This window comes from Echinops telfairi, unplaced genomic scaffold (assembly GCF_000313985.2).
Source record: "Echinops telfairi isolate 266 unplaced genomic scaffold, ASM31398v2 ScPeMD7_443;HRSCAF=831, whole genome shotgun sequence".
NCBI classification, from domain to species: Eukaryota; Metazoa; Chordata; class Mammalia; order Afrosoricida; family Tenrecidae; genus Echinops; species Echinops telfairi.
The window spans coordinates 64543513-64570456 of record NW_022104341.1 but is presented as its reverse complement, the minus strand read 5'-3'; the positions used below and the strand labels follow the sequence as shown (position 1 = coordinate 64570456).

General features: G+C 45.6%; 1 protein-coding gene across 6 annotated transcripts in view; it reads left to right on the top strand.

Moving 5' to 3' along the window:
• The window catches only part of NFIA (nuclear factor I A), a 693058-nt gene that overhangs the window by 545514 nt on the left and 120600 nt on the right, over positions 1-26944 (top strand). For all 6 annotated transcript variants that reach the window (XM_045292063.1, XM_045292066.1, XM_045292064.1 and 3 more), the window contains exons 4-5: positions 1217-1291; positions 24760-24877. In XM_045292063.1, coding sequence (XP_045147998.1) covers positions 1217-1291; positions 24760-24877 — 193 coding nt within the window. The remainder of the gene's footprint in view (positions 1-1216; positions 1292-24759; positions 24878-26944) is intronic.

Below are 26944 nucleotides of genomic sequence, written 5' to 3'. Positions count from 1 at the left end.
AATGGGTCTGAGGGACAGTGAACTGGCCCCCTGTTTTAAAAGTTTAAGGACCCCTGGGCTAGCCCAGCTGCTTGGTAAAGTTAGTGGAGGAACCTCAGTGAGATGAATTGACAGAGTGGCTGTCACGGTGTGCTCAAACCTGACAGTAGTTGTGAGGATGGAGCCAGGGCTCGCCTTCTCATCCTGTTGTACGGCGCAGCATCCCCCTGAGTCAAAGCCCGCTCCATGGCACCTCAACATCAGCACATTTTCGGGGGGCCTGTCTTCTTAGGTGACAGCTTGTCGAAGAAGTTGTTTCTAACATCCTCCCCGCCAGCAGCTTCTCTCTGGCCTAATTTAAAAACAGGTGATTGAGCAGACCTTAAAACAGATCTTTTCAACCAGAGTCTAACTCATCACAACAGAACATTTTAGAGACAGAGGGAAACTCTGTTTTCGATTATGTATCCCATACCATTTACACGTGCTATACAGTTAAATGCTTAATTCCTGATGTTACATTGCATACCTTAAAGACAGTTATCTCCACCAAAATAAAGCAGATACAAAATTCAAACCTTAAGCATTTTTTTACAATTTGATAACTTTTCAAGAAGTGGTAATAATAATAGATAAACGAATCAGCCAGCATACCCCCACACAAACTCTTGCTTTCTAAACACACTGATTTTTTTAAAACCTTGTCTTCAAGGGTTGAGACTTGCTTCCTCTGCCCTGACTTTTTAAAAATTCTCCCTGCGGAACCTCCAGAAAGGAAGGGAATGTCGTTGAATGTGATTTGATCTGAACGAGTGGACAGATCAGATGTTGCTGTCGAGCATACTGTGGGAAACATCTGTGACACCGGCCGCGCGGGCTGGTTCTAAGGCATGGCTTTCGTGCTGATGGCGAAGCTCTCACAGGTCACCCAAGGTTACCGCTTCTTTCCAATAGTCTTTGTTTCGGATTTCCTGTCGAGCAGCAACAACAACAAATGAACCATTTCAAAAATGACTCAGCGGTTGGGTCAGAACTTTCCAGAACCTGCAGCTTCAAACCCCAGACCCATCGGCACGACTGAGTGACTGGATCCTCCCACCCCACCTGTGGCTAGCGCGTAGTATGAAATTAGACCTTGCGTTCTTGAGGAATCATAATGAAACTGATCCGTCAGAGTTCTGTTGTCATGTGCCTGGTATTCATGACACTTTGTTTTCTTGTGTTTTTGTTTCTCTAGGTCATTTGGGCTTCCAGGACAGTTTTGTCACATCAGGTGTTTTTAGTGTGACTGAGCTAGTCAGAGTGTCGCAGAGTAAGTATCATTTTGCTTTGCTTTGGTACCGATTTGCCCTGGGGTGGTTGTGCTTGCTCTCTGCCTAAATAGCTTTCAGAATCCTCTCGTCAAGTCGCCCATGGAAGGAATCATGCCATGCAGTTTGCTTGACAGTCAAGAATGTAAATCAGGAAAAATTAAATGTAATTTTAATGGGAGGTGTGGGGAGAGAACACTGAAACCCCCCGAGCCTCCTCTCAGATTTTTTTAAAAAAATCCCAGGCTTCCCTGATTTCTAAGAAATTCTGCATTTTAAAAAGAATTTGGTTTTGACCTTTAAAGAATGCTAATGCCCTCAGCATGAGTGACACAGTACAGCATGACCATTACCAGCTTGTCAATACTCACTAACAATGCTGAATTACGAGTACCTGTCACCACCCTGCTCCATTGATCAAAGGTCATTGATTGTAGTTTTGCTATGACGTAATCCAGATAGTCTAAGGAGAAGATATAGGAATTATTCTCTTTCCCTCTTTCTTTGTCTCTCAGTCTCTCTCTTTCAAATACATACTTGTCTTTCCTCAAGATCATCTCTTGGTTTCTATTTAAAAGCATACCTACAGTAACACTGGTGCATTCTCTTTTGCCCCAGTTAAAAGATGGAAATATAAGTGTTACTTACAAAAATCTTACTTTTGACCCTCCACCCACTTCACAATGCCTCTTGTACATGAATTTGCCCTCTTACAACTGATCTCCCACTGTACCAAATCCTTTTGGAATAAGGTGGAGACAAAATAAATATTTTCATTTCCATTTCCAGTTCCTACTCCTCCCTTTGCTGCATTCTGGGACTACAAGATTGACCCCGTAAGCCACTCAATCTCCAGACAAGATGTAAGGTCGAGCAAGCTAAGCCTTCCCTGACCCCAAAGCCACTAATTCCATCAGCTCTTATTTCAGGCATAGGCTGAGACTCCCTCTTAAAAGCCCAGAAGGTAAGGTAACAGTGGGATCTGAGGATGAGGAGATGGAAAGGAAGAGACCAACGGCTACTGAGCATTACCATCTGCCTGGTACAGCACTAGGCTCTCAGACATGTTACATAAATATTTGCTACAATCATGTCAGATAAAAAAATTGCAGGTATGCATTGCTTAACGCTCATATATGTCGGTGAACCCTAAGGGGATTTTAAAGATCAAAAGCCCTCTGTGTGAACAAGCTATGGGGATAAAGGGAGTATCCTGATCCCAGCGTCTTCTCTTCCTCCCCTTCTGCCTTCATTCACCTGTCTTACAGCAGAAGCACCTTTTATGCCCAGCACAGCGCAGTAGCTGCCACAAGTGCTGTTCCCATGCCCCCAGCTCCAGGCAGAGTCTCTGTCTGGTGGGGAAGCAGTGATAGCACCATGCCTGTGCCAGGCAGGGCCACCACTGCCACCTGTCCTCCTGGCATCAGCTTACCAGGTCCCAGTGGCCACCTGTCCACCCCCCCACCCACCCCCACCCCCGTGTGCCCTACTTTCCCACCTTGCCCCCAGAGGTGCACAAAGTCCCGGGACTGCTGAGGGCATAGCCCCTGCCTGACCCAGCTGCTCACCTGGTAAAGCTGGCCTCTATGGTTTTAATACAGTGAGCTTTATTGGGATGTAACTCCGGCTTTATTGGGACCATCTCCCTAGAACATGGTGTTTGCACATTGTCCAAATCGCATAATGTCCTATTTCACACAAAGGATCATGAACATTAAGTCATGCATACCTGTGCTCCCTTTTACCAGGTGAGACTAGCGGAGGAGCTATTTCAGAGGGCTTCCCAAAGTCAAATGTTCGAGCTCAGTCTGTGACCTGCGGGGATTTGAAGAGATCTGTGACAGGAAGACTGCTAGGAAGACGAGCAGGGCAGTAAGGGTTGCTTGGGGAGGCATGGACCCTTGGCTAATGCTGGAGTATTCCAGTTACTGGGGACTCAGGACCCAAAAGAATGACCGATACTTTAGTACCAGCAGGTTATAACTTGGAATGGAGCTATCCTATCACTGAAGTGTGCTTCAAAGAGTCAAGTCAATGAGGCTGCCCTTGAATTGACTCCAGCTTAATGCAGACTCCGGTATACCAAAGTAGAACTGGGTTCTAGGAGGTTCTGTTGGCTTCTGTTTTGGAACACCGTATTTTGCTTTAGGTGATGGGTCACATAGCAAGTTAGTTTCTGATCAATAATTCATACAGCAGTTGTCCCGTGACTTTGGTTGCAGTCCTGGCAATGTGTCAGCGCTCCCTTCTTTTCCCTCCCTGGGTTCCGCATTTCCAATCATCTGCTTTCCCCATCCCTCCCTGCCTTCAAACCTTTCGTTTCAGGCAAGCATTGCCCTTTGGGGCTGTATAGTTGATGGTTCTAAGGAGCACATCCTTAGTGGGTGTCATTGCTTATCTGGCCGAAGGGACCACTGGGGGTGCTCCATGGGTCTCAGCGGTGGTTTTTCAGAAGCAGATTGGCAGACCTTTCTTTTGAGGCACCTCTAGTTGGACTGAAACCTCCAAGCTTCCAGTTAGCGGCCAAATATGTTAACCGTGTGTACCACTCAGGGATCTCATGATTAAAATAGCAACTAGTTAAATACAGACTAGCTGGGAGACTTCATACAGCCTTCGTTAAAGCACAGCTGGTAAGCCAGCCATTTGGCATACAAATATATTTGTGCTTAAAAAAAAAAAAAGGTGAGAGCTTTTCAAAGTGGCCCACTGTCCTCATTCTAGTAATAAGAATAGTAGTGTAGAGAGTAAGTATCAGTTAAGCATTGGAGAATAGGAGCCCTGGTGGCATAGTGATTTGTGCATCGGGCTGCTCACAACAGGGTCAGCAATCCCAAACCAGAAGCCACTCTGTGAGAAAAACGAGGAGCTTTTTACTCCCACAAAGAGTAAACCCCACAGGGGCAGTTCTGCTCTGTCCGGTAGGCTTACCTGCTGTGAGTAGAAATGGACCAGGTGGCAGTGAGTTTTCAGTTTGATCACTCCTGTTACTGAGGAAGTAGGCCCATATTCACTGATACCTCACAAACCTCAACATAGCCTTATATGAGTGGGGTGCGGGGTGGGGAAGCGAGGGGCTGAGGGAGCCCTCTTGACTCTAGGATTGGAGCACTGGAGCATTTTACTCTGCCTTGGATGCTGTGGTGTTTACATTCACCCTTCATTACTACCGGTGTCCCGAGGCCAGGGGACTATCTGAGTTGGCTCACACTGCCCAGAGCCATCCCCAGCATCTTACACTTTGTGTCTCCTTTCAAGGTTTGTATCCCAGGGTTTATCAGTTCTAAGCTTGACTAGGCCTCCCTTCAGTCTAAGATACCATGGCTGCCAAGTGAATGAAACTCCGCCTCCCAGACTGCCCTGGGCCATGGCAGGCAGGGGATTGCATCCACAGAGGGGGCCAGCTTCTGTTTCCCGTCCCTGCTCTGGGGCCGTGCCGTGGCTGCTTAGCGTCACCACTGCATTTGGGCTCGCCAGCGCTTTCCGATTCTGCACACTGCTGTGTAATCGCTCTCGGACTCACTCGTACACGGCCTCCCGCTGACTGAAACGGTTTGGCAGGAGTGGGACTGGGCTGTGTCAGCTAAACCATGGCTTTAGGCCAAACCGGCCAAGTGCTATCCAGAGCCGCCCTCCCTCTTGCAGATCCTTAATCCAGGTTTGTCAGGGTCTATTTCACAAGATTGCTCAGGTCACTGGGATAAAGATCCTCTAGCTCAGGTTTCCTCACCCACACACCTTTCCGAAAGACTTAACACGTAGAGAAGCCACAGCACTCAGTAGGAGTCCTTAGCCACTCCTCACTGTGCTGTCTCCTCCATGTTGGAAGAGCGGAGAGTCGATTGTCGCGCCGCAGTGGGCACTTCTTATAGATGAGTGGGGCCGGGGTGCATTCTGCATCCTTAAAACAGAAACAAGTCAACTGGCATCTAAATTGATTAAGCCCACGATGTTAGCCCTGTTAGGAGCATAATGCAATAAAATGGACATTTCTAGTCGCCAACATTTACTACGCACGCAGCATGCACTGGGCACTGCATAAGGTGCTCTGTAAATAGTGTCTCATTTAATCCTCAGTGGTCCATGTAATCATCTGTTTTTAAAGATGAAGGGGACCACAAGGCAGAGAGGCTAGGACCCTTGGTCATTTTGCTTTGCTGTCCTCAGCTAGCCTCCTGCAGATGCATGCTTCATGGCCTCTCCTGCAACTGTGCTAGAGTGACATCGGACTCGAGGAGCCAGTGATGAATTGTTTCCTGTTAACATCGATGAACTTTCCGCTTTTTAATTGTGGTTTGTTGTTGCTGCTTATCTGTTTTTAAAAGTTAAAATGATTCCTGTGTGCAGTAAAACAAAATAATGATTGTTTTCCTGTAGGTTTTTGAATGGCCTCCATTTGTTAAACTTTTTGCCACTGTGTTACAAATCTGGAGCCCTGGTGGCATTGTCATTATATGTTGCACTGCTAAGTGCCAGGTCAACAGTTTGGAACCCCCAGCTGCTCCCTGGGAGAAAGATGGTGCTTTCTGTTCCTGTAGAGCTGCACTCTCCGAAGCCCACAGTTCTATTCTACCCTGTCCTCTGGGGTCACTATTGACTCAGCGTCAACGGAATCACTGTCATGATCACTGCATGACAGCGAGTTTATTGTTTTTAAATCATTCTCAGCCCCATCCTACCTTCCCCGTGATACCTGATTATATCCACATATATGGCCTGGAGCTCTTACAACAACACAGTCCAAGTTTGAAAATTTTCCCCTGAAAATTTCCCCCTCCTTCTGCATCTTTTAGTATTCAATATAGATACATATCAGTTTGCTAATAAAAATTACTTACACACACACCTCACCCTCTGCTCCCACCCAGGCTTACAGTTAGTTTCTGTTCACAGCTCTTTTCATTTTGCCTTTAATGAGGGGGGTGCTATTTTGGGATTTCCTCCTGAGGATTCTCTGAAATACCTATGTGCTAAGTTGATTGCTTACAGGAGTGTTACTACAGAGGTGGCGGTGGCAGGGGAAGGTGGGGGAAAGTTGCTGGCTTAGGCTTACAGAGCCAGTGGTGAAGGGCCAGACAAGGCTGCTGGACATCCCATACATGTACCAGATTAACAGAGCTCTTGGAAACTGAGGACACGTTAAAACTGCAGTCTCTCCGGCCTCCTGCCCACCTTACCCCACGATTTTTTTTCACATTTTCCTGTAAGGCTGGTGAAGGAAAGTTGTGTTTCTCTCAGTAGCAGAGAAGTTCCATAGCACACAATTAAGCATATATCCACTCCCTTCCTACCTTTTCCTCCAGGTGAGAGGACCACCTGGTAGTAGTTCTAGCTAGGTCTCCCTTTGTTGCAGAAGACAGAGAGAATACAGACCACTAGACACTGCCAGAGAGAAGGGGTGGGGGGTGTACTCTCTGCTCTGGCAGAGGGGTTTGCAAGTACTAACCATGCGGCTCAGCATCACTACAGTTCTTTTAGCAAAACGCTATGAGGGACCCGATGGGAACCATCTGTTGAAATGGCTCTCGAACGATGCGGCATTGAAACAAAGACTTTCAGGGGCACTATCGGATTGGTCTCTTTCCCATGAAGTTGTTACAAAGGGAGCCCACTCAGAGGCTGCTAAATGATGCTGCTAAAAGAGTTGTTTTCTTTTCTTTTCTTTCCCCCTGGCAGCACCCACTCTTATTTATTTTACGCCAGTGTTTCCCTCCAAGTGTGTGCTTCGAGGTTGGCAAATAGCATGCCTGGTATGAACCCGCAAGCCCTCCTGAAAAATCCACTCCTTCTGCCCATTTCCTTCTGAAGTGCTGACTCGCTTTTACTTGAGGCTGGTGGAGTGACTCCGAAACCTTAAATACTTTAGAGGGAAGGAGGAAAACCACAAACATACACATGGGCCATTGTGACTGGCCTGGTGGGGTCTGATTTCCTAGCCGCGGTTTGTATAGCCGAGGGGGCTTGCAAGGGTTAAATAAACTCCGTGGCCGGGAATGACTTCACAGCCCTGGAATTTTGAAAAGCCAGGGTTCTCAGTATGCTGAGGCCAGTCTTAGACTCTCTGGGTGTGAAAACCATGCTCAGCTACCCAGACTGATTTTAGTTACTGTTGCACTGCTGCAGAATCTATTAAAACACAGCAGCTGAATTGTCCTGGCTCTGCCACAAAGCTGGACTGCTGGGTCTCAGGCTACAGGATTCCCGAGGAGTTTGTCAATGGAGGAAGGGAGGGAATGGAGCCAGGCGATGCCTCAGCCTGGCATGAGGTGGCACCCTAGTGGCTGTGTTCTGCCTTGGAAATGTGCACTCATCCCCTGAGCTCACACCAGTGGCGTCATTGAGTGCCAAATCAAGTTCTCTTTTGAACGTCCGGTGTAAGTCTCCAGGCCCTTTGTGAGTCTCTGCGTCCCCTTTGCCATACACGTCCGTAGACTGTCCGGCTAGCAATTCAGTAAGAACGATTGGCAATAATCTTAACCCGATGTGACGGAGCACCTTAAACACGATGAACTCAGCCACGGGGCACAATAAGAAAATACAGGCTCGTCGGAAGCTACAAGCCCAAACTCGCAACTACACACTTCTTGCAAAGAAGGACTAATGAGGGAATTGGTACAGGCTATGAGATTTCAGCCTTCTAGGCATTTAGGGTGCCATTTCACTATAGGCAGCACCCCTGGTGTTTATTAAGGTGGAACAGATTAGAAACTTCCTTTTCTGGGCCAGTCGGCCTGTTAAAGCAACACGATGACCACCACATGGAATTTAATTTTTTCAAAAAAGGTTGCATTCTTGGGAAAGATTTTGTTTGAGCTTTGGGGCTTGAGTGTTAAAGGGGAGAAACAAACAAGAAAAGATTATAATAAGAAATAGACTGCAGCCCTAGCATGAGCTGTTCCCTGTGACCTTGCCTTTTGTTTGCCATTACACAATTCAATGGCAGTCCACTCAAACTATGCTCTCGATCAATATCCTATTAAAGCAGCACAAAAAGTCTCCATAAACTTAGTGGTTAGCTATGTTTATAAATGGAACCCGGCATAATTAGATGGTCAATAGCAGGCTCTACTAGTAATTTTAAAATGAACATCACACATTGTACATCTGTGGAAGTCAGAGGACTCTTCTTCTGGAATGAGAGGGCTTGCCATGGCAGACAAAAGAATGGCAGACCCTTGCGTGTGGGAGTGGTGTGTGTGTGTGTGTGTGTGTGTAGGGGATCATAATGTCTCTCTCTCAAATGCAGTTCTCTTTTATTATTTTAATGTATATTAAGGTATGGGATTGAACATGTTGATTGGCCCTATAAATTATCTCATTGTGCCATTTTTTCTTAAATCAATTCTGACCCTGCAGACGTTTCATTTCCTAGTGTTAATCAACCCCTCGTAGGAAGATAGAATGATAAATACTGCCATGTTCTGAGGAAGATAAATATCCGTGTGACTGGCTTAATTTGGTGGGTTTCCTCTGCTATAATTCAATCAAATTCCAAAATAAATACTGGATTTGAATTAGTACAGAAAGATGTTTTGTTGTATGATTTTTTCCCCTCTTAATTTCTTGACATATTTGGGATGAATATTTGGACAAGCAAAGCTGGCAGCAGATGGAATGGACTGTCAGTAATAGAAATGTTCACCAAACTGCACTTCCATCTGAAACGCAGTTCACAGTGCGGGTGGCCAACAGGATTTTCCCCTCTCCTTAGCCAATAGAGAATGCGCCACTTATGGTGCAAGGTGCCCCTTCTAGGCTGATTCTGTCTCAGGGTTGACTCAGCCCTACAAATAGAAATGCGCACATACCTGCCATTTGATGTGTGCCCTGGCAGTGTGTTGTGGGACCACCCTGTCCGCTGAAGTTAAAACCGTGTCAGGAACAACCTTATAACGTTAGCAGGCCCATCAGTCAGTGTTCTCTGTCACAAGCCCTCCTACAACATTGCTGGTTAGAGCTGGCAGCATTTGGGTGCCTGTCGTAAGCTTCTCAGCTGACTCACTCACTTACTCGACAGGGGAGAACTGGCACTGTGGGTTTCCACGGCTGTCACTCTTTACTGGAATAGAAAGCCCTGTCTTTCTCCCACAGAGTGGCTGGTGGTTTCTAACTGCTGACCTGGAAGATTGCAGCCAAACTGCATAACCACTATGCCACCAAGACTCCTTGAATATTATGGAAGTAGAAAGGCTTCATTCATCTTTCTCCCACAGAGTGGCTGCAGGTTTTGAACTTCTGGCCTTGTGGTTAGCAGCCTAACGTAACCTGCATCATCACTTCATCACAAGGCTCCTCTTCACAGCTGACACTCCTGCTAAATTTCCTCGAGCGTTCACCCTCTTAACATTAACAGGTGATACTAAAGGGAGAAGCCGACTCCATTGTACCTTGTTGCCCATTTTGTTTTCATGATCTCTACGTGTAGGCTCATCTGTATCTGATCTTTTCTAGGTAACTCACTGTTTTCTATGTAGACTGAATGTCATAGAACTTTTATTTAAGATGGCAGCATGGGATCATAAAATAATCCAGGCTCTGCCACATAGTAACTCTAACTCTAGATAATATTTAACAGCCCCTGCACACAGCTGTGGTATCTTTATAAATCTTGATCATTTTATTCAGTGAGCTAGGTCTAAGTCTGCATATTGGCAATGGTAACTGACGCCTCTGAAAGTGGCAGGATGAATGGCGAGAATAGCGACTGCATACAGATGGCACATAAAACCCAAACTCACTGCCGTCGGGTTGATTCTGACTCATCGTGACCCTGTAGGACAGAACTGCGCCACCCTGCTCCAAACTCACTGCCGGTTAGTCGTCCTGTGCATGGCACCCTGTGGACAGAACTGCCCCTGTGAGTTTCCAAGGCTGTCTGTCTTTTATCAGAGCAGAAAGCCTCATTTCTCTCCATCAGAGCACCTGGCAGGTTCGAATTGATAACCTTGTGGCTAGCCACACACCATCAGCAGTTTTATTTTAAAATATGTAGGTGTGTTTATAAATGAAGAAGGATCAATATTAGAATCCATGCCCTGAAATCAGTTTATTACAAGAAAACTTTCAGGTGACTATACAGAGTTAATAACTTCTGATAGAAGGAGGAGCCTGCCAATACTAGATCAAATTCCTCTGCTTTACAGTGGGTGCTAACTTGGGTGAAAAGGCAGGTAGTGAGTAGTCCATCCAGAGGGAGAGGAGCAATCAAGGAGCAGGTGAAAGGGAAAGTAGTAGGGCTTTGATTAGTAACGTACGGTAAGTTGTTGAATACAAAGTTGATGATCTAGAATATAACCCCCCACTGAATTTACATAAAAATTATTTTTTTAAATGGTCTGTCTCAGGAAGCCAGAAAATCCTTGTGCCTCTGTTTAGTCTAAGCTGTTTTTTCTGCATTGTTCCGTAAATTGCTTTCTCCCAGTATCCGATGGATAACAGGATGTTCTAAAAATTCTCAACCCAAAACTGACACACCATCAGCCCTTTAAGTGGCCATCCACACCTGGGCTATTTGCATCAGAGTTTTAAAAAATAATGCTTAGTTCTATAGTTTTTTTAAAAACTCCCCTTTTCTTTTTTTTAAAATACTTTTATTGGAGGTTCTTACATCTCTTATCACAATCCAAACATTCCTCCAATGTGTCAAGTACATTTGCACATATGCCGCCATCATCATTTTCAAAGCATGCTCTTCCCACTTGAGCCCCTGATATCAGCTCCCCACATCTTCCCCTCCCTCTCCTGCCCTCTCTCATGAACTCTTGATAAGTTATAGATTATCTTATCCATATCTTACTTCGTCCTCTGTTGCCCCTCACCCACTTTTCCATTATTCGTCCCCCTGAGAGGGGGTTCTAAGTTGGTCCTTGCGTTCAATTCCATTCCCCTAATCCTCCTGGAATCTCTCTACTTTCCTTGTTGGCCCTGAGGGGTTTTTCTATCCTGGATTCCCCGTGCTGCTGGCTCATATCTGTAGCAGTGTGCATGCTCTGGTCTAATCCAGCTTGTAGAATTGAGGTCAAGATAGTGTGGTAAAGGAAGCACCAAAGAGCTAGAGGAAAGTCGTGTTTCATCGGTGCTTTACTACACCCTGACTGACTCATCTCTTCCCTGTGACCCCTCTGTGAGGGGATGCCCAATTGACTATAGATAGGTATTGGGTCTCCACTCCATGCCCCACCTCATTCACGTTGGTTATGGTTTTATTCTGGGTCTTAGATGCCTGATACCTGATCCTATCGACAACCTCATGATCACACAAGCTGGTGTGCTTCTTCCTTGTGGGCTTTGTTGCTTCTTACCTAGATGGCTGCTAGTTTATCTTCAAGCCTTTAAGACTCCAGATGCTGTATCTTTTGGTAGCCAGGCACCATCAGCTTTCTTCACCACATTTGCTTATGCATCCATTTTTGTCTTCAGTGATCTTGTCAGGAAGGTGAGCATCACAGAATGGCAGATTGTTAGAACAAAGTGTTCTTGTGTTAGGGGAGTACTTGAGTTGAGACCCAGTATCCATCTGCAGCCTTAATTCCTGACATATAGATACGAGTACATAATTCTACTCTCCTCTCATTATATACATATATTTACGTATGTACATGCCTATATTCAGGCCTCTATAAACGTCCTTTGCCTCCTGGCTCTTTCCTCTATTTTCTTTTTACTTTCCTCTTGTCCCACCATCATGTTCAGCCTTCATTCGGGTTTAATACTTCCTAGCTGCTACATTGCCCTTGACCGAGCCCCACTAGGCATCCTACGACCTTCCTTCCATTGATTTTAGTTCACCTGTTGTTCCCTTGTCCCTGGATTGGTCCCCACCCCCACCCCCATTTCCTTTCTCCCACCTCTCTTGGAACCATTGGTCCCGTTTTTTTCATCTCCGAAATATTTACCCCACCTATCTTATCATGGGTAACATGAACCTGTTCAGTGGATTCTGACTCCTAGTGACCTTACAGGGCATGGCAAACTCCCCCTTAAGGTTTCCAAGGCTGTCGTCTTTACAAAAGCAAACTGCCACATCCTTCTCACACCGAGTACTTGCTGGGTTGGAACAGCTGACTTTTTGGTTAGCAGCCAAGTGGTTTAGCCACTGCTCTACCAGGGGTCCTTATACGTAACAGTCAGGAACTAAAAGATGTATTTGAAACAGTGGTGGAGTTCAAATAACTTAACAACTGGTTCATTGCCCTAATGATTGTTTTAAATATATAAAAAAATGATATACCAAATGGTAGTTTATTATTTCATAGTTAATACTTAAATAAGAAAAATGAAAGAGGTACACAAAACTAGATTATTTTATAATAAAGAATTTCAAAGTAATAATGAAAAATCTTAAATAATACCTGACCCCCAAAAAACCCCAATTAAACTGTTATTTAAGATATTACCATATTGCTTCTTGATTGGCATTTTCCCTTGCAATATTCTTTGCTTTCTCCTGAACATCATCGCCTGTGTGATATATCCTTAGCCATCTTTTCACTGTAGGAGTAGAATCCAACTCTTTTAGAGACAGGCCAACTAGACAATTGTCATTGTGTTTAATATATTAGAAACAGGTAGCTTCTCTTCTCTGACAATATTTTTAGCTCTTTGGACACATTCAGGAATTACATACTGCACTCATCATATCTCGTGGGAATTTGGGCCATAACACAAAGTTGAACTGAATGACAGTGTCACCCTCTGTTTTTTGGCACTTTCTCTCTTTATGTTCTACGTTTGTTTACTGTAGCAACAAATGCAAGGGAGTAACAATGTAGTATTTCATCAAAGGTACAGTGAGTTTTATGAAATGAATAAATATTGCAAGCATAGTTCCATTTACTTTTTTATACCTATGGACAGAATGAACAACACTTAGAATATGCTGTTGCACAGATGAACGTTAAAAAGGAGTAAAGAATATAAATTTGTGATTTCCACATTGGGCGGCTGCCCAGTCAGCCTACCTTATAGAGAACTCTGATTCCAAGTGCCAGTTTAGCAATCTGTTGGCCAAACTCAACAAAAAGTAGGTATTGGTTCACCAGAACCGCTGCGAACTGGCTGAATCCTACCACTGGTTTGAGATTTTTAAAAGCCTACAGAAAAAGAGAAAAAAGCAAACAAACATACTTAAGCCTAAAGAAATCCTGTATTACCTCCATCAGTGTTATTGGGATCTTTGCTGGAATGTCCATCTATTGTGGTAATAATAGCAAACTCGCTCAGGTCAGAAGACAGGGGTGGAGGACCTTCTATGCATATGTAAGAAGAGACTGGAAGAATCAACACTCAGCAAAGCTATACACGACTCAAATACTGGACCGTAACTAATGTGATTGATATGAGTGCACAGTAATACACAAGATTTTTCAGTAGATAGAGAAGATAAAAATTAAACAGGTCCCTGAAAACATTGAGAATGGTTATTGTAGAAAGCTGGGTTTGTAAGCTGTTGGGATGGGACTCTGCTGATGGCTTCATTTAGTTTCCTAATGGCTGGTGGTCAGATAGTCCCAATACACTGGTGGTTAAGAGGCATATGCTTAGAAGACCTTCCTAGTGTATAGATCATTGTGGTGAAAAGATCTCTCTTAGGCCATCAAATCCATCCCCTGTTAAGGAAGACAGTCCCCTGGCTGAGCTGGTATCACATATTAAAAGGGCACCACATTTGACCTCAACCAAAAGCGAAGACGAGATGATACTCTAAAATGCAGAAAATCAATTTCAGTCCCAAAGGCAGAAGCCACTAATGCAGGAGACCAGTCCGCATTGTTAGCCCTGTGGTGGCTTGCTCTGTTAGACGCAGTGTCAGGGCTCTGCATCCAGCCAAACATAGGCTGACGCTCCTGGCGTGCAAGACCTGTACACACAAGGGAGTGAGGAGGACAATGAGGTACACGTACTGCCAGCTCGGGCTGGTGCCAATCATTTCTCACTTTCAAAGTCTTGTGAAATTCATCTTCCTGGGAACTAAGGGGTATCTCTTGGGGGCAGAGAGTAGCACAAAGGGAAGGAAGGGATATGAGAATTATGGGTTTTCCACTGCTTCGTGGAACAGATTTCTAGAGATACTGGGTTCAACTCCATTCTCTGTCGCTTACTTTGTGTGGTCTTAATCAACCCAGTTGGCCCCACATCAGTGTCTTTTCATTTTTAAATGTTAGGTTAGGAGCATCAGCCCTTATTGAGCCGATACCAAACTCATGTCAGAGTAAAACTACAACCTTATAGAACTTCCAACAACTCATTTTCCTGAACAGTTTGCCAGGCCTTACTTCTGAGGCACCTCTGAGTAAACTCAGCCTGTCAGTCCCCCAGCTGGGGGCTGAGTACAATAGCCAAGGGAACCACCCAGGACCTTTATACATGTACTAAGACCACATATTTCCTAGGAAGGTTACCAGGATTCAATTAGATAGTTTGGGTAAAACCCCTACCACATGGCCTGGCACATAATGATTACTCAATAGATATTGGTGCTCTGCTAGTTTTCATTGACAACCTCTCCGAGTTTCAACTTGACCCCAAGAAGAAGTATGATTGCATGTGTCATTATATGAAGACTCCGGTGTCGAATACAGAGATAAACTGCTAGCTCTTCCTGCGTAGAGTATATATCTTCCCTTTTAGTGTGAATGCCTAAGACTTTCTTCATGGCAAACAAGTTCCCGAATGAACACATTTCATGGGGAAAAAAAGGTTACCAGTGGATAGTTCCTAGGTTAATAAAAGGGATCCATTCTTTTTCATTAATAAAAATGCCTCCCATTCACCTCCCCCTACCATCTGCCACCACAGACACATAGACCCCTTTACTTGAGCCCATGAGTTAGGGCACTGTGAAAAGAGGACTCTGGCTGTGTCTGCCGGTGGCCTAGAAGGGGTGCTCCTGGCTTCTGGCACCCATGGCTGCATTTCATAAAAAGCAGCACTGATGTCATGTCCTGGCAGGGAGTTGATTTCCACGCGGAGGGAAATCCTGGTTCTGGAGCAGTCCCCCGCCTCTGACGCTTGTCGGAAAGCCCTCCTGCTAGCCTGCCTCTGGGCAGACCTTTGAGAGCGGAAGGGCGGCAAAAGGAGAGCAGCACTGGGTTTGCAGACCGGAAATCTGCACGGCAAAGTTGTTGCTGAAGACGGTGGTGCAGAAGCTGCAGAGAAAGTACCTCTATGATTGATTTCCATTCAAGTCAGACTGACTGCAGTGTGGTCATTTTTCTAACCCATAACTGCTCACACTGCAGCAGTCTGCTATCTGCAGGGTGTCTGAATTATAGCAGTCTACGTCCCTGGTACCTCTTACACAAATTACTTACACTGGTTTCTTTTTCCATGCAAATTCATCAGTTTTACAGCCTCGCACAGCCCCAGTCAGGAAACTGGCGGAGAGCACAAATTGATAAAATGAGTTAATTTCACTATACTTGTGTTTCTTCTTCTTCTTTCTAAGAGCCCTCTCTCATAGGCAGTCTTCAGGAAGCATATTCTGGTAAAAGGAAGATAACAAAGGAGCTGAATTTTCTTGCCATCAATTACTTTCCAAGTTAATTCCCTTTAACGATGATTCCAGATTTGCTTGAGTTTCGTCGCATTGTGCATTGTACAACTGTGTCTTTGACAGAAAGAACAAGTATTTTCCCATGATCACTCCTTTTGTGCCAGCAACATGGACTTTCTTATAAGATCTTTGCCACTAGAATGCAAAACAACATTAAATTGTGCTGGGCCCTTAGAACTGTGTGCCCTTGTTAGACCCTTCCCATCCCCACCCCCACCCTTACGCCTTAAAGGACAAGTTCCCAATATCTTAGTAAGCATATTGGACCTTTGAATCCACAAAGAAACACACTTTTCTCTTTTTTTTTTTCCATACTTACTTAATAAGGGAGGAGAAATTGGAGATTGAGTACCAAACCCTGAATGTTGTTAGAGGGGCACCTACTGGTTATTAAGGAGCCAAGCTGGTTGGTGGTTAGGTAAGCATTGGGCTGCTTAGTGCCAAGGTCAGTGGTTTAAACTCACCAGCCACTCTGTGAGAGAAAGATGAGGTTCTCTGTTCCTGTCAAGATTTAGAGTCCTAAGAATCCTATATGGGGTTTCTGTGACTGGAATTTGACTCAGTGGCAGTGGGTTTGGTTTACATTGATCATTCAGGGACTAGGTGGGGTGAGCAGTTTGCAATCAGCTGCTGACTTAACAGTTGGCAGTTCAAAGCTACTCAGGAGCTCAGCAGAAGATGTCCTGATAAGGTGTTCCCATAAAGATTACTGTCTTGAAAACCCTGTAGAGCAGTTCCATTCTGGGTCCTGTGGGGTTGCCCTGAGTCAGAGGCCTGCTTGAGAACAGCTACCAACAGTCGCAGTGGGGCACCATGCTCTCGGGCCAAGCAAGTTTGATGCAAATGCAACCATCGGAGTTAATCTCTAAAATGTAAGCCCCAGAAGGGCAGGAATGCTTGTGTTTCTTTCTGCCTGATGTATCACAAGCCTCCTGCACCGCCCGGCCCATCGGAAGTGCTCAATAAATACTTGTTGAGCTCCCTTTCTTGAAAGCAGCCCCTGAAAGGACATATGCCATCCGTGATACGTCACACACACTGGTCATTTAGGTAATGCCCCCTGCTGATTCCTGTTGAACAAGTTGTGAACTCAGTGCCCTCTCTTGAAACTTTGGATAGAATCTTCCCACCATCATCCTCTCTTTCCAACAACACAAGTCTGAGCAGATTGTCTCTGGTGGATGACAGGAGTTCAATAACCACAACCTTATCCAGCTACTAATGTGTACTGAAGAACAGGTCATTAAGAGGGTTGGCTACTAAAGTAACCCCTTTCTTCCAGTAGCCCCCATTACTATAATGATTCCTTAATAGCAAACCATTTATTAAGAAAGGACACAGACTGCTTTCTATTCAAGGGAGGAAAGAAGGGGGTGAGGGGTGGATGCTTAGAAATAACAGCTGAAGAGATAACTTCTAAAAGTTAACCTTTGGAGGAAAACTTATTTGGGGGTGGGAAAAATCCACAAGTTCTTTAGAACAGAGTGATTACAGTAGTAAGTAATATTCTGAAGTACTTGTGGAGACTTTATACACACACGTTTAGGAAGCTGAGGTATCTGTCCTCACTACTTATGCATATGTCTAGGGTGTCTGGGCTTCATTCTGCATTGTTTAAAGACTCAGAGGGCAAATATTGTTGCTGGGCGCTGCCAAGTCCACGCTGCCTCAGAGCAAACTTGTGCGACAGAGCAGAACCACTCCAACGGGTCTTTTAGCTTTGTTTCCTTGTAATCTTCGTGGAAGCAGATTACCAGAGCTTTCTGCCCTAGAATTGCTGGGTGAGGTCTAACCATTTGGGCCACCAGGACTCCTTAAAACCAAATCTGCACCCACTGCCTCGGAGCTGATTCCGACTCAGAGAGAAGCTAACTCGGGTTTCTGGGGTTGTCCGTCTTACAGGAGTGGACCACCTCATCTTGCTCCCACCACGCTGTTGGTGGGTTTGAGCTACTGACCTTGGGCTTATCAGGCCTGTTGCTTATCCCATAGCACTCTCAGAGCTCTTCCAAGGAAGGGGGCAGGGGCCACTACGAAGAACAGTTACTTACTCTTCTTCATTCAATGTGTGTTTCTTCATCGTCACCTGCTCACAACCCTGGTGGAATTTTAGGGCTATTTAGGAACACAAAAGAGGCTGTGGGTTTCTCGGAACTCACAGTTAATGACCCTTGAACATCTGTGGCCCGGCAGTTATGTTACCACTTCATGCGTCCGTTCTTCCCAGTGGTGGTGTGAGAATGAAATGGGGTGGTGTGCTTAAAACACTTTGTTCATTTGGCCCAGAAACTGGGCTTCATAAAGGTTACTTGTTGTTAGTTGTCTCCACGCCTTTCCTGACTCATGCAAACTCCCCACGTTAGAACTGTGCTCTATGGGACTCTCAGGGCTGGGACCTTTCAGCATCAGATCTCTCTACCTGTCTTCCAAGGCACCTCTGGGTGGGTTTGAACCACCAACCTTAACCATTTTGCCACCAAAGGACTCCTTATTTGGTTTAATAAATGAAGTCCCTTATCTTTGTGATGGTTCTAACGATGATGTTGGTAGTGGTGGTGGTAGCCTTGTTTGTTATTAGAATGAGGCACAGAGAGTTTTAATGATGTAACCACGTTACACCAGTGGTTCATGCCAGGGCTGGGACTGCAGACAATCTGTCCCAGTCCCATGCCCCGTGATGTCTACATGTAGAATATTCAGTGTACACTCTGTCTAGTCAGGGAGTAAAAGTATGACCAGATAAGACAATTAAAGAAAGATAAGGTACAAATGGAGTGAAATCAAGTTTGGAACAGACAGGAAGTGTGGTTGGTCCCACCCCTTCTTAATATCCCCCGTTTGAGTCAGCTGTAGCTATACAATCTCTCTAACCCTCAAAAGGCAGTTAACCTTTAGCCTCAGCATGGGCAGGACAGAACGTAAGTGACATTGGGCAACATTAAACTCCTTTAGTTTCCCAATTTGCAAAAAAAGACCATCGTTGCTAATTAAGAGGTGTTTTGTGTTGTTTGCATTGTAGGAAAATTCTGAATTAGAAGAATATTGTCATTTGTTTAACGGGTTAGCAACATATTTTGAAGCAGGTCTTCTGTGCCTGTTTTATATTGAGAAAGACTTGATAGCTCTCAGTTTTGAAAATTCCATCTTCGTTCTGTGGCAGCTTAGGATAGGTTTCTAAACTACGCCTCTTGCCAGTGGCCCTGCAGCAGCCCTCCAGCTGTCCTCCGCCTCTACTGTCCTCAGCGCTTTCTGTATGTTGACTGTTGTCCAGTCGTCAGCTCTGGCCCCTGGAGACCCTAAGAATAACAGAACAAAGGGTGCCCGATCCTGCACCATCATCGTTGCCATTGGTATAACGGAGGCCAGTGTTGTGGCTATTGTGACACCCACCGCATCTCAGTGAGCGGTTCCCTGTTGTCATTGGCCCTCTACATTACCAACTATCATGTCCTTTCTAGTGATCTGCCCATGGAAGGTGCAAAGTGAGTGAGTCAAAGAATCCCCAGCCTCCTTCTAAGGAGCTTGCGAGTTGTATTTCCTCTAAGAGTGACGTGTTTGTTCCTTTGGCCGTCCATGGTAAAATCAGCATTTTCTGCCAGTAGCGCAGTTCAGATGCCTCAGGTCATTGGCCTTCCTTTCTGTACACTGTTGCCATCTGACTGCTCTGCAGACCCAACAGTCACCCTGTCACTTCTCTCCTCAGACCCTGCCATGCACCCAGTACGTCACTGACTTCACTCCTACCTCCAAGTGCGTGTACCTGGTTTGTCAGTTCCCAGGAAGTATCTCCCTTCTGCCGCTCTTCAACCCTAACCATGCTTGAAGACTCGGCTTACGTGGCAAATCGCCAATAAGCCAGTGATCTCCCTAGAACTTTCCCGAAAATTTCTCTAACACCTTATTTGTGTTTCTCCTAAAGAAATGCGATCAGGTGTTATTTCATAATCCCATTAGATTGTAACCCTTTTGTGGGCAAAGACACTGAAGACCACTTTTAAAATGCCAAGTTTGAGGTATACGTTGTAGATGGCAGTCAGTGTAATACAATAAAAAAAAAATCACAGGTTTCATGGTCAGACATCCTGCCTCTGCCTCTTTCTTAATTTTCTGTAATCCAGGACAAGTTATTTAACCTCACTGTAGGATTGGTTTATCATCTAGAAATGTACTTCCTTGAGAAGGTTGTTTTGAGGATTGAATTGGGTAGAATAAAGAAATGATCAAAATACATAATTACTTAGGCATCCAGAGGAATTTACCTAATTTGCCTAAAGGCATCCAGGTGAATTTACCCACCACTTCAATTCTTAGTTACCTGTCAGAGGAGGTTCCAGTTCTCCAGATTATAGACATTGAAACCAAACCAAAGGCAAGCCACATTCTCTGCTGGCGAGTCAGTCTGACTCACAGTGATCCTGTGGGCAGGATAGAACTGCTCTGTGTGTTTCTGAGGCTGTAAATCTTTATGGAAACAGAGATCCTCATTTTTCTTTTCAGAGGCTGGTGGCTTTGAATGTGTGGTTAGTAACTAGCTGCGCCACCAGGGCTCCTGGACATTGAGACAGCGCAGCCCATTTTGGGAACAGATAGGAAGCCTTTTCTTGTTGCTGACAGTTATCACTGGATCAGAGCCTATTCTAGTAGACTGGCCCTCCATGGAACACATACACTGGATGTCTATAGTTCAGGGGATATTTTATTATGAGGTTCTTTTGAAGAAGGCAGAGTTTAGGTGTATGCTTTACTAAGATTATTTAACCCAGGTTGGGAACCTATTCTCATTCCGGAAACTCAGGGATTTTTAAAACACAACTAAAGATACACATGCTAACCAGCGTACCCGTCCTGAAGATACCCAGCAGAAGTCCAGCAGATACTTCGGGAAGGGGCCGCACAGCTCTGCCTGGCTAGCGCCTGCCTCCCTCTGTAGGAACCGGTGCCACAGGAGAGGCGGCAATTACAGTCCCCTGCAGGTCACAAGAAGTAAATATGGGCAAACTAAGAGATGTTCTGTATGCCAAAAATTTTTTTTCCCATTTTACTGGGGACTCTTACAACTCTTGTCACAATCCATACATCGCTTGCATCAGGCAAATTTGTACATATGTTGCCTTCATTCCTTTCTAGACATTTGCTTTCTGTTGAGCCCTTTGTATCAGCTCCTCTTCCTCCCCCCCCCCCAGCACTCCCCATAACCCCTTGATACATTGTACATTGTTATTATTTTCATATCTCACACCGACCACTGTCTCCCTTCCCCCATGTTTTCTTTTGCTCTTCTCCCTGGAGAGGAGTGTATGGTTATGTGTTGATCATTGCTCACCCTTTCTCCCTTTCTCCCTTCCTCACCCCTCTTCCCCTACCCTTCTGGTATCACTGTTCCCATTCCTGTTCCTGGATTCCGTGTGTCGTGAGCTCTCACCTCTTATCTATACCTGTGTACATGTTCCGGTCTAGTCTGAATTGATAAGCAGCACTGGGGTCATGGTAGTGGGGGGTAAGGAAGCCTAAAGGAACCAGAGAAATATAGTGTGCTTCATCGATGCTATACTGCACCCTGGTTGACTCATCCCTTCCCTGTGGCCCCTCTGTGGGGGGATTGTTCCATTGTCTACAGATGGGCTTTGTAGCCCATCTGTGCTTCAACCCCCCTCGTTCTCAAAAATAGGTTTTTGTTTGTTTGTTATGTGTCTGCTGATGCCTATTACCTGGTCCCTATGACTCCTCATGAACGCACCTGCGGTGTGCTTCTTCCAGGTGGACTTGTTGCTTCTCTGCTGAATGGCAGCTTGTGTGACTTTAAGTGTAGGCTAAGTTTTTTCATCTCTCTGAGAGGTGGGGCAGACCACGTTTGCACATGCAGTGTCCTCCACGGGCCTCTTGACTCCCTTGGCACATACGACCAAGGCAATTGCTTTATCCAGGCGACTTTAGCTGGCCCTCTTCCTTCCTTCTTGCCTTTGCCCTCCCTCCTTCAGAAATAATTTGTAAAGTATATTAAAGTTCTTCAGAAATTTTTTTTAATCAAGCACTCTTTTCCTGGATAGATTACAATTGAAGTGTGAAAACAGAAGTACCTTGGGACATGCCCCACTGGGTGTAGGGAAGCCTGCGAAGTCTCAGAAGTCTCCCTCCCTCCAGCCCTGGGCCCTGCCACATCTGGGTGCTCCTCTAACTCCCCATCACAGGGAGAAGCTGTTAGGAAGTGGCTGCTCCGTCCCTGTCCCACTGAGGTCACAAACCCACTCTGAAACTGGTGGGAAGATCAGCCCGCCCTTCTGTCTGAGAGATTTGCATGCCTAAGCTCCCTTCAGGCACCAAGCCTTAATACGTGCCCATTGGATTTACCTGGGCTGCATACAAGCAAGTCAAAATTATATGCCAGATTATGAAGAAAAACCTGAAGATCAGTCAGAAGCATATAAATATGCTTCACACCTTGTTGTGTCCCTCCATGCCTTATTGTCCTTCATAGCTCCATGTGGCACCACACTCCCTCTAGTGACCCTTCTCTCTCGCCCTTGGTACCCTGCGCAAACACCCAGCACGTGTTCCCATCCTTGCTCCCAGATAATACCTCAGCCTTCGCCTTTCTGTCCCTGGAGTCTAGACCCCATCCAGGGTGTCTCGTTGAAGTGCCTCCATGGCCTCTGTGGTTTCACTGATGATAGTCTTCAGCCACCCCCAGCCACATATGTTCCATTAAAGCCTGCTGTTAGATTGGCGGGTGTCTCACCAAGATCTAACACAGTCCCTGACACAGAGGGATGATTCTAAGTGGTGAATGCAAATCTGATCACAGCTCTCCCATGCTATGTGGGTTCTCCCTTGACTAGCGAGGACAACTTACTCTACAGTCAATTCCATTTTGACCAATGCTTACGGACTAGTATGAGGGATTGCATCAGATGCTGGTGTTACAACTTCAAGTATAATAGAGTGATCACATACTTTAGTGGCTTAGACATTTGGAAATCTCCTGGGTTAAAATTCATGCTCCTTATGAAGCCTACCAAGCAGCCTGTCCATGACCTGACCTTAACTCTCCCATCCTAACTTTCCTCATGTGCTGTAAATGGCATCATACCAAATGATCAGAAGTTCAGTGAGACGTTTTGCTCTATTTCGTTGCTTTGCGCTGCTTCCTCCCCCTAGAATGCCTCTGTGCGCTCCATAGAGTAATTGCATCTTGCCTTGTTAACAGTTGCCCCAGCCATCTCATTTTCTGAGACCCCCCTTTACATTTTTGAGCCTGTCATCCTCAAGCTGGGTCAGAGAGCCCACTTCTGTGTGCTTTGCTTCAGTCCTTTTCTCATCTGGCACAGTTCTTGGCAACCACCAAAGCCAAACAAAACAAAAAACCCCACTGCCGTGTAGTCAGTGCTGACTCATTAGGACCCTTTAGAGCAGGGTAGAACTGCCCTGTGTGTGTCCAAGACTGTCACTCTTTACAAGGGCTGAAAGCCACGTCTTTCGCCCATGTAGCAGCTGGTGGTTTCAAACAGCCGACTTTGCAGTTAGTGGCCCTACATGCAACCACTACGCCAACAGGGCTAATTTTGGTCATCGCAGACTCCTAGTCTTCATTTGTTGAAACAGTGACAGTCCCTCATTCATGATGTTATGAATTATTATTTCTTATTATAGATACTTAGGAATCCTTTTGGTGTGCTGGGTTGCGAGTTGAGCTGCTAACCCCAAGGTCAGAGCTGGAGCCCACCACCCGCTCTCCATGAGAAAGACGAGGCTGTCTGCTCCCACACTGTGGACAGTCTCAGAAACCCACAGGGCAGTTCTACTTTGCCCTGGGCGCTCGCTATGAATCAGATTTGACTCGATGGCAATACGGTTGGTTTGTTTTTAATTGCGGACATTTGAAAAAGAAAATAATTGCTGTCAAGTCACTCTAACATATGGCCATCCCATGTGTGTGAGAGTTGACCCGTGCTTCAGAGGGTTTTTCGAAGGTTGATTTTTCTTGGAAGTAGGTCACCAGGCCCTACTTTGAGGCACCACTCGGTGAACTTGAACCTTTAACTTACCAGTTCTCAGCTGAGTGCATTAATGTTTGCATCCAGGGACCTTTACATTTATTAATAAACCCATTTCTGTAACCTTCACTCTCACACCAACACGGGAAAGCAGATCTCCCACAGGTCCTCTTTGAATATCACAGAGTCAAAGTTTTCTTGGGCAGTCCTTTACATCAGAGGTCAGCAACATTGTCCATAAAGGAACAGAGAGTCGATGGATAGCTTTGTGGGCCACTGGTCTGTGCTGTGATGGTGTGAAAGCAGGTAACAAGTGAAGCGATGGATGGGGCTCCGTTCCAATAAAGCTTTCTTTATGCAAACTACAACCTACGGACTGCAGCTGGAGGTCAAGAGCCCCTGCCTTAAATTACCAGGCAAGATGAATATTAAAGTATATGCAAGCTGCTGAGGTGATTCTGTGTAAAGAAAAATCACCCATTTCTCATGGCCAGGGCTTGAGGATGGGTGCCTAACAAAGACGAGCTCCTCCCTCTCACCAACATTCAGAACAGAATTCCAAAATACAGAGGAGCAGAATGCCAAAACCAAGATCAGGCCAAGTTCAGAAAAGCCTGGGGAACATCTGGGCTGGCCCTTAAAGAACTTCTAAGACTCAACCATGGAGGTATTTTTGCTAACAGCACCTAAGACTGTTTTAACCTGGGTGGTGACAATCTTTATAACACACACACACACACACACACACACACACACACACTTCTTGTGTAAATGATGTTTGTCAATATAAAGTTCATCACTATTTCTTGTGGATAAACTTATCATATAAATGCCAAAAATGAAATTGTATTAGATACAACACTGAACTATGAGATCACTGGTCTGTTATTCCCCAAACTTGACTGATGTTTTTGTTTCATTTCAGCACCAATCGCTGCAGGAACTGGCCCGAATTTCTCTCTCTCGGACTTGGAAAGTTCTTCATACTACAGCATGAGCCCTGGAGCAATGAGGAGGTCATTACCAAGTACATCCTCTACCAGGTAATTTGATTAGCAACTCACACAGGGTGTGCTCCATCGTTTCACAGCTTGCTTGTAGCTCTGGGCCTGCTAGGCATGTGGCAATGCCACAATAGGTGTAGAAGGTAGCAAAGATACGTGGTCAGGCCCAGTAGACTTCCAGGCTCTTTGGGTGAGGGGGTGAAGGCAAATGGACACAAAGCCGACTCACATATGCATATCGATATGTGAAAAGCAGTGGACTGTCTTGTGTGATGCAGGCTAATAGTAAGTATGGTTAGTTGCTGTTGAGTCAGCCTGACTTATGACAACCCCCCCACCCCCACCCCTGTAATAGAATGCACACGCTGCCTGGTCCTGTGCCATCTTCGTAAGGTTGGGATGCCGAGTCCATTGTTGCAGCCTCTGTCGGTCCTCTCTTAGAGGGTTTCCCTTGCCTTCTCCAGTCCTGCACGGTACCAAACACAATGACCCTTTCTAACAATTGACCCCTCCTGATAACGTGTCAAGAGTCTGTGAATGGAGGCCTCAGATAATATTCTGTGATTAGTTGGGTTTTCATTGGCTAGTTTTATCAGCAGTCGAACACCACGCCTTTCTTCCTAGTCTATTTTTATCTGGAAGCTCTGCCAGTAGCTAACTATTCACCAGGAGTTACCCTACTGGTACTTGAAATACCTGTGTCATAGCTTGCAGCGTCATAGCTGCATGTAAGCCATCTCAGGATGACAAACTGACAAATGGGTGGTGGTAAAAATATAGTTATAAAGAAGGCGTTAGCACAAAAACAGGCACTTTTCTTTACTGCAACATCCAGAATGACTGTCCTAAGATCAAAATCTCACAGCATCATTTCCCTGCTCCAAAGGCTCCTTGTAAGAGTGTCTTAGTAGAGCTTATGAGGTCCTTTATGATCTGGTCCTGGACCACATTTCAAGCCTCATCTCTTGTCACTACATTCCACTGGTACCAGGTGTTTCTGTCCCTGCAATGAACCAGGTTCTGTACACTCTGGGGCGTCTTTCCCCTTGTTTCCCCTACCTGGAATGATTTTCCTTTCCCTGCCTGTGTGGCAAACACAGTGAGTAGCCACACTCCAGATCTCCTTCCACCTTCTTTGCCTGATCCAGCAGGTAATAATCTTGGAGGCTGAGGTAGGATGGGCTGCATCAGTATGTACCCACCTTGCTTTCCTGGGTCCACCCCGTGGGAGGCAGTGCCAGGAAATCGAGGTCTGCGAAGCAGGAGGGCAGGATGTTTCATCTGCAGCTCCCTCTCCTCTAGGCCCTCGCCTACAGCTTGGTTCTCTTTCTTTGAGTTCTGGTGACCCTTCCTCTCTTGGCCCCTTCAGACAACAACGGCAAAGGAAGTTACTTGTACTGTGCTGGAAGTGTTGGTTAGGGTTACTGAGGTGGAAGGGAAAAGGAATACCATTCTGAGTGGAATGAAAATTGAGCAAAGGCCCAGCGAGAGAGAAAGGATGGATGATAAATACAGCAGGTTCTTAGGAAAGTAAAGGCAAGGCTTCCTTGGGGGAGGAAATGGTATCTTTGGGCTTATTTGGCAGAAAATTATCACAATCCCAGTCCTCATCCCCATAGCAAGCCTTCCAAACTAGCCCCAGCTCCTTTCTTGCTTCTGCATACCCAAAGGTTTCAGACATCTAGTCTGATGGAGTTGGCGGAAGAGCTGAACCACTGAAATCCTGAGGTGAGACTCTACCAACGGATGCAGCCACATCGGAAGCCCTCTTGCATTGCAGATGTGAAAAATAAAGCGCAAGAGCACAACTTGGCCACAATTCCAGGTCTTGGTCCCCCCCCCTCCCAGAGGCCACAGAGCCAAAATCAAAATGAAGCCCTTTTGCAAGATCCTGTTGTCTCCAGATAAACCTGTACCAGAGGGAAAGGGATTAGGCATTCAACATGCAGCAATTGGCTTTAGCACTAGACTGTGACAACCAAGAAAGGAGTGGTGCGGAACGGTCGGAAACAATGACCGGATTATACAACATTTCCTGGGTAGCGATCCACTATCTGCCCTGCTTTTTGTGCATTTTATCATCATACCTGTTAGGATAGTTGTTTC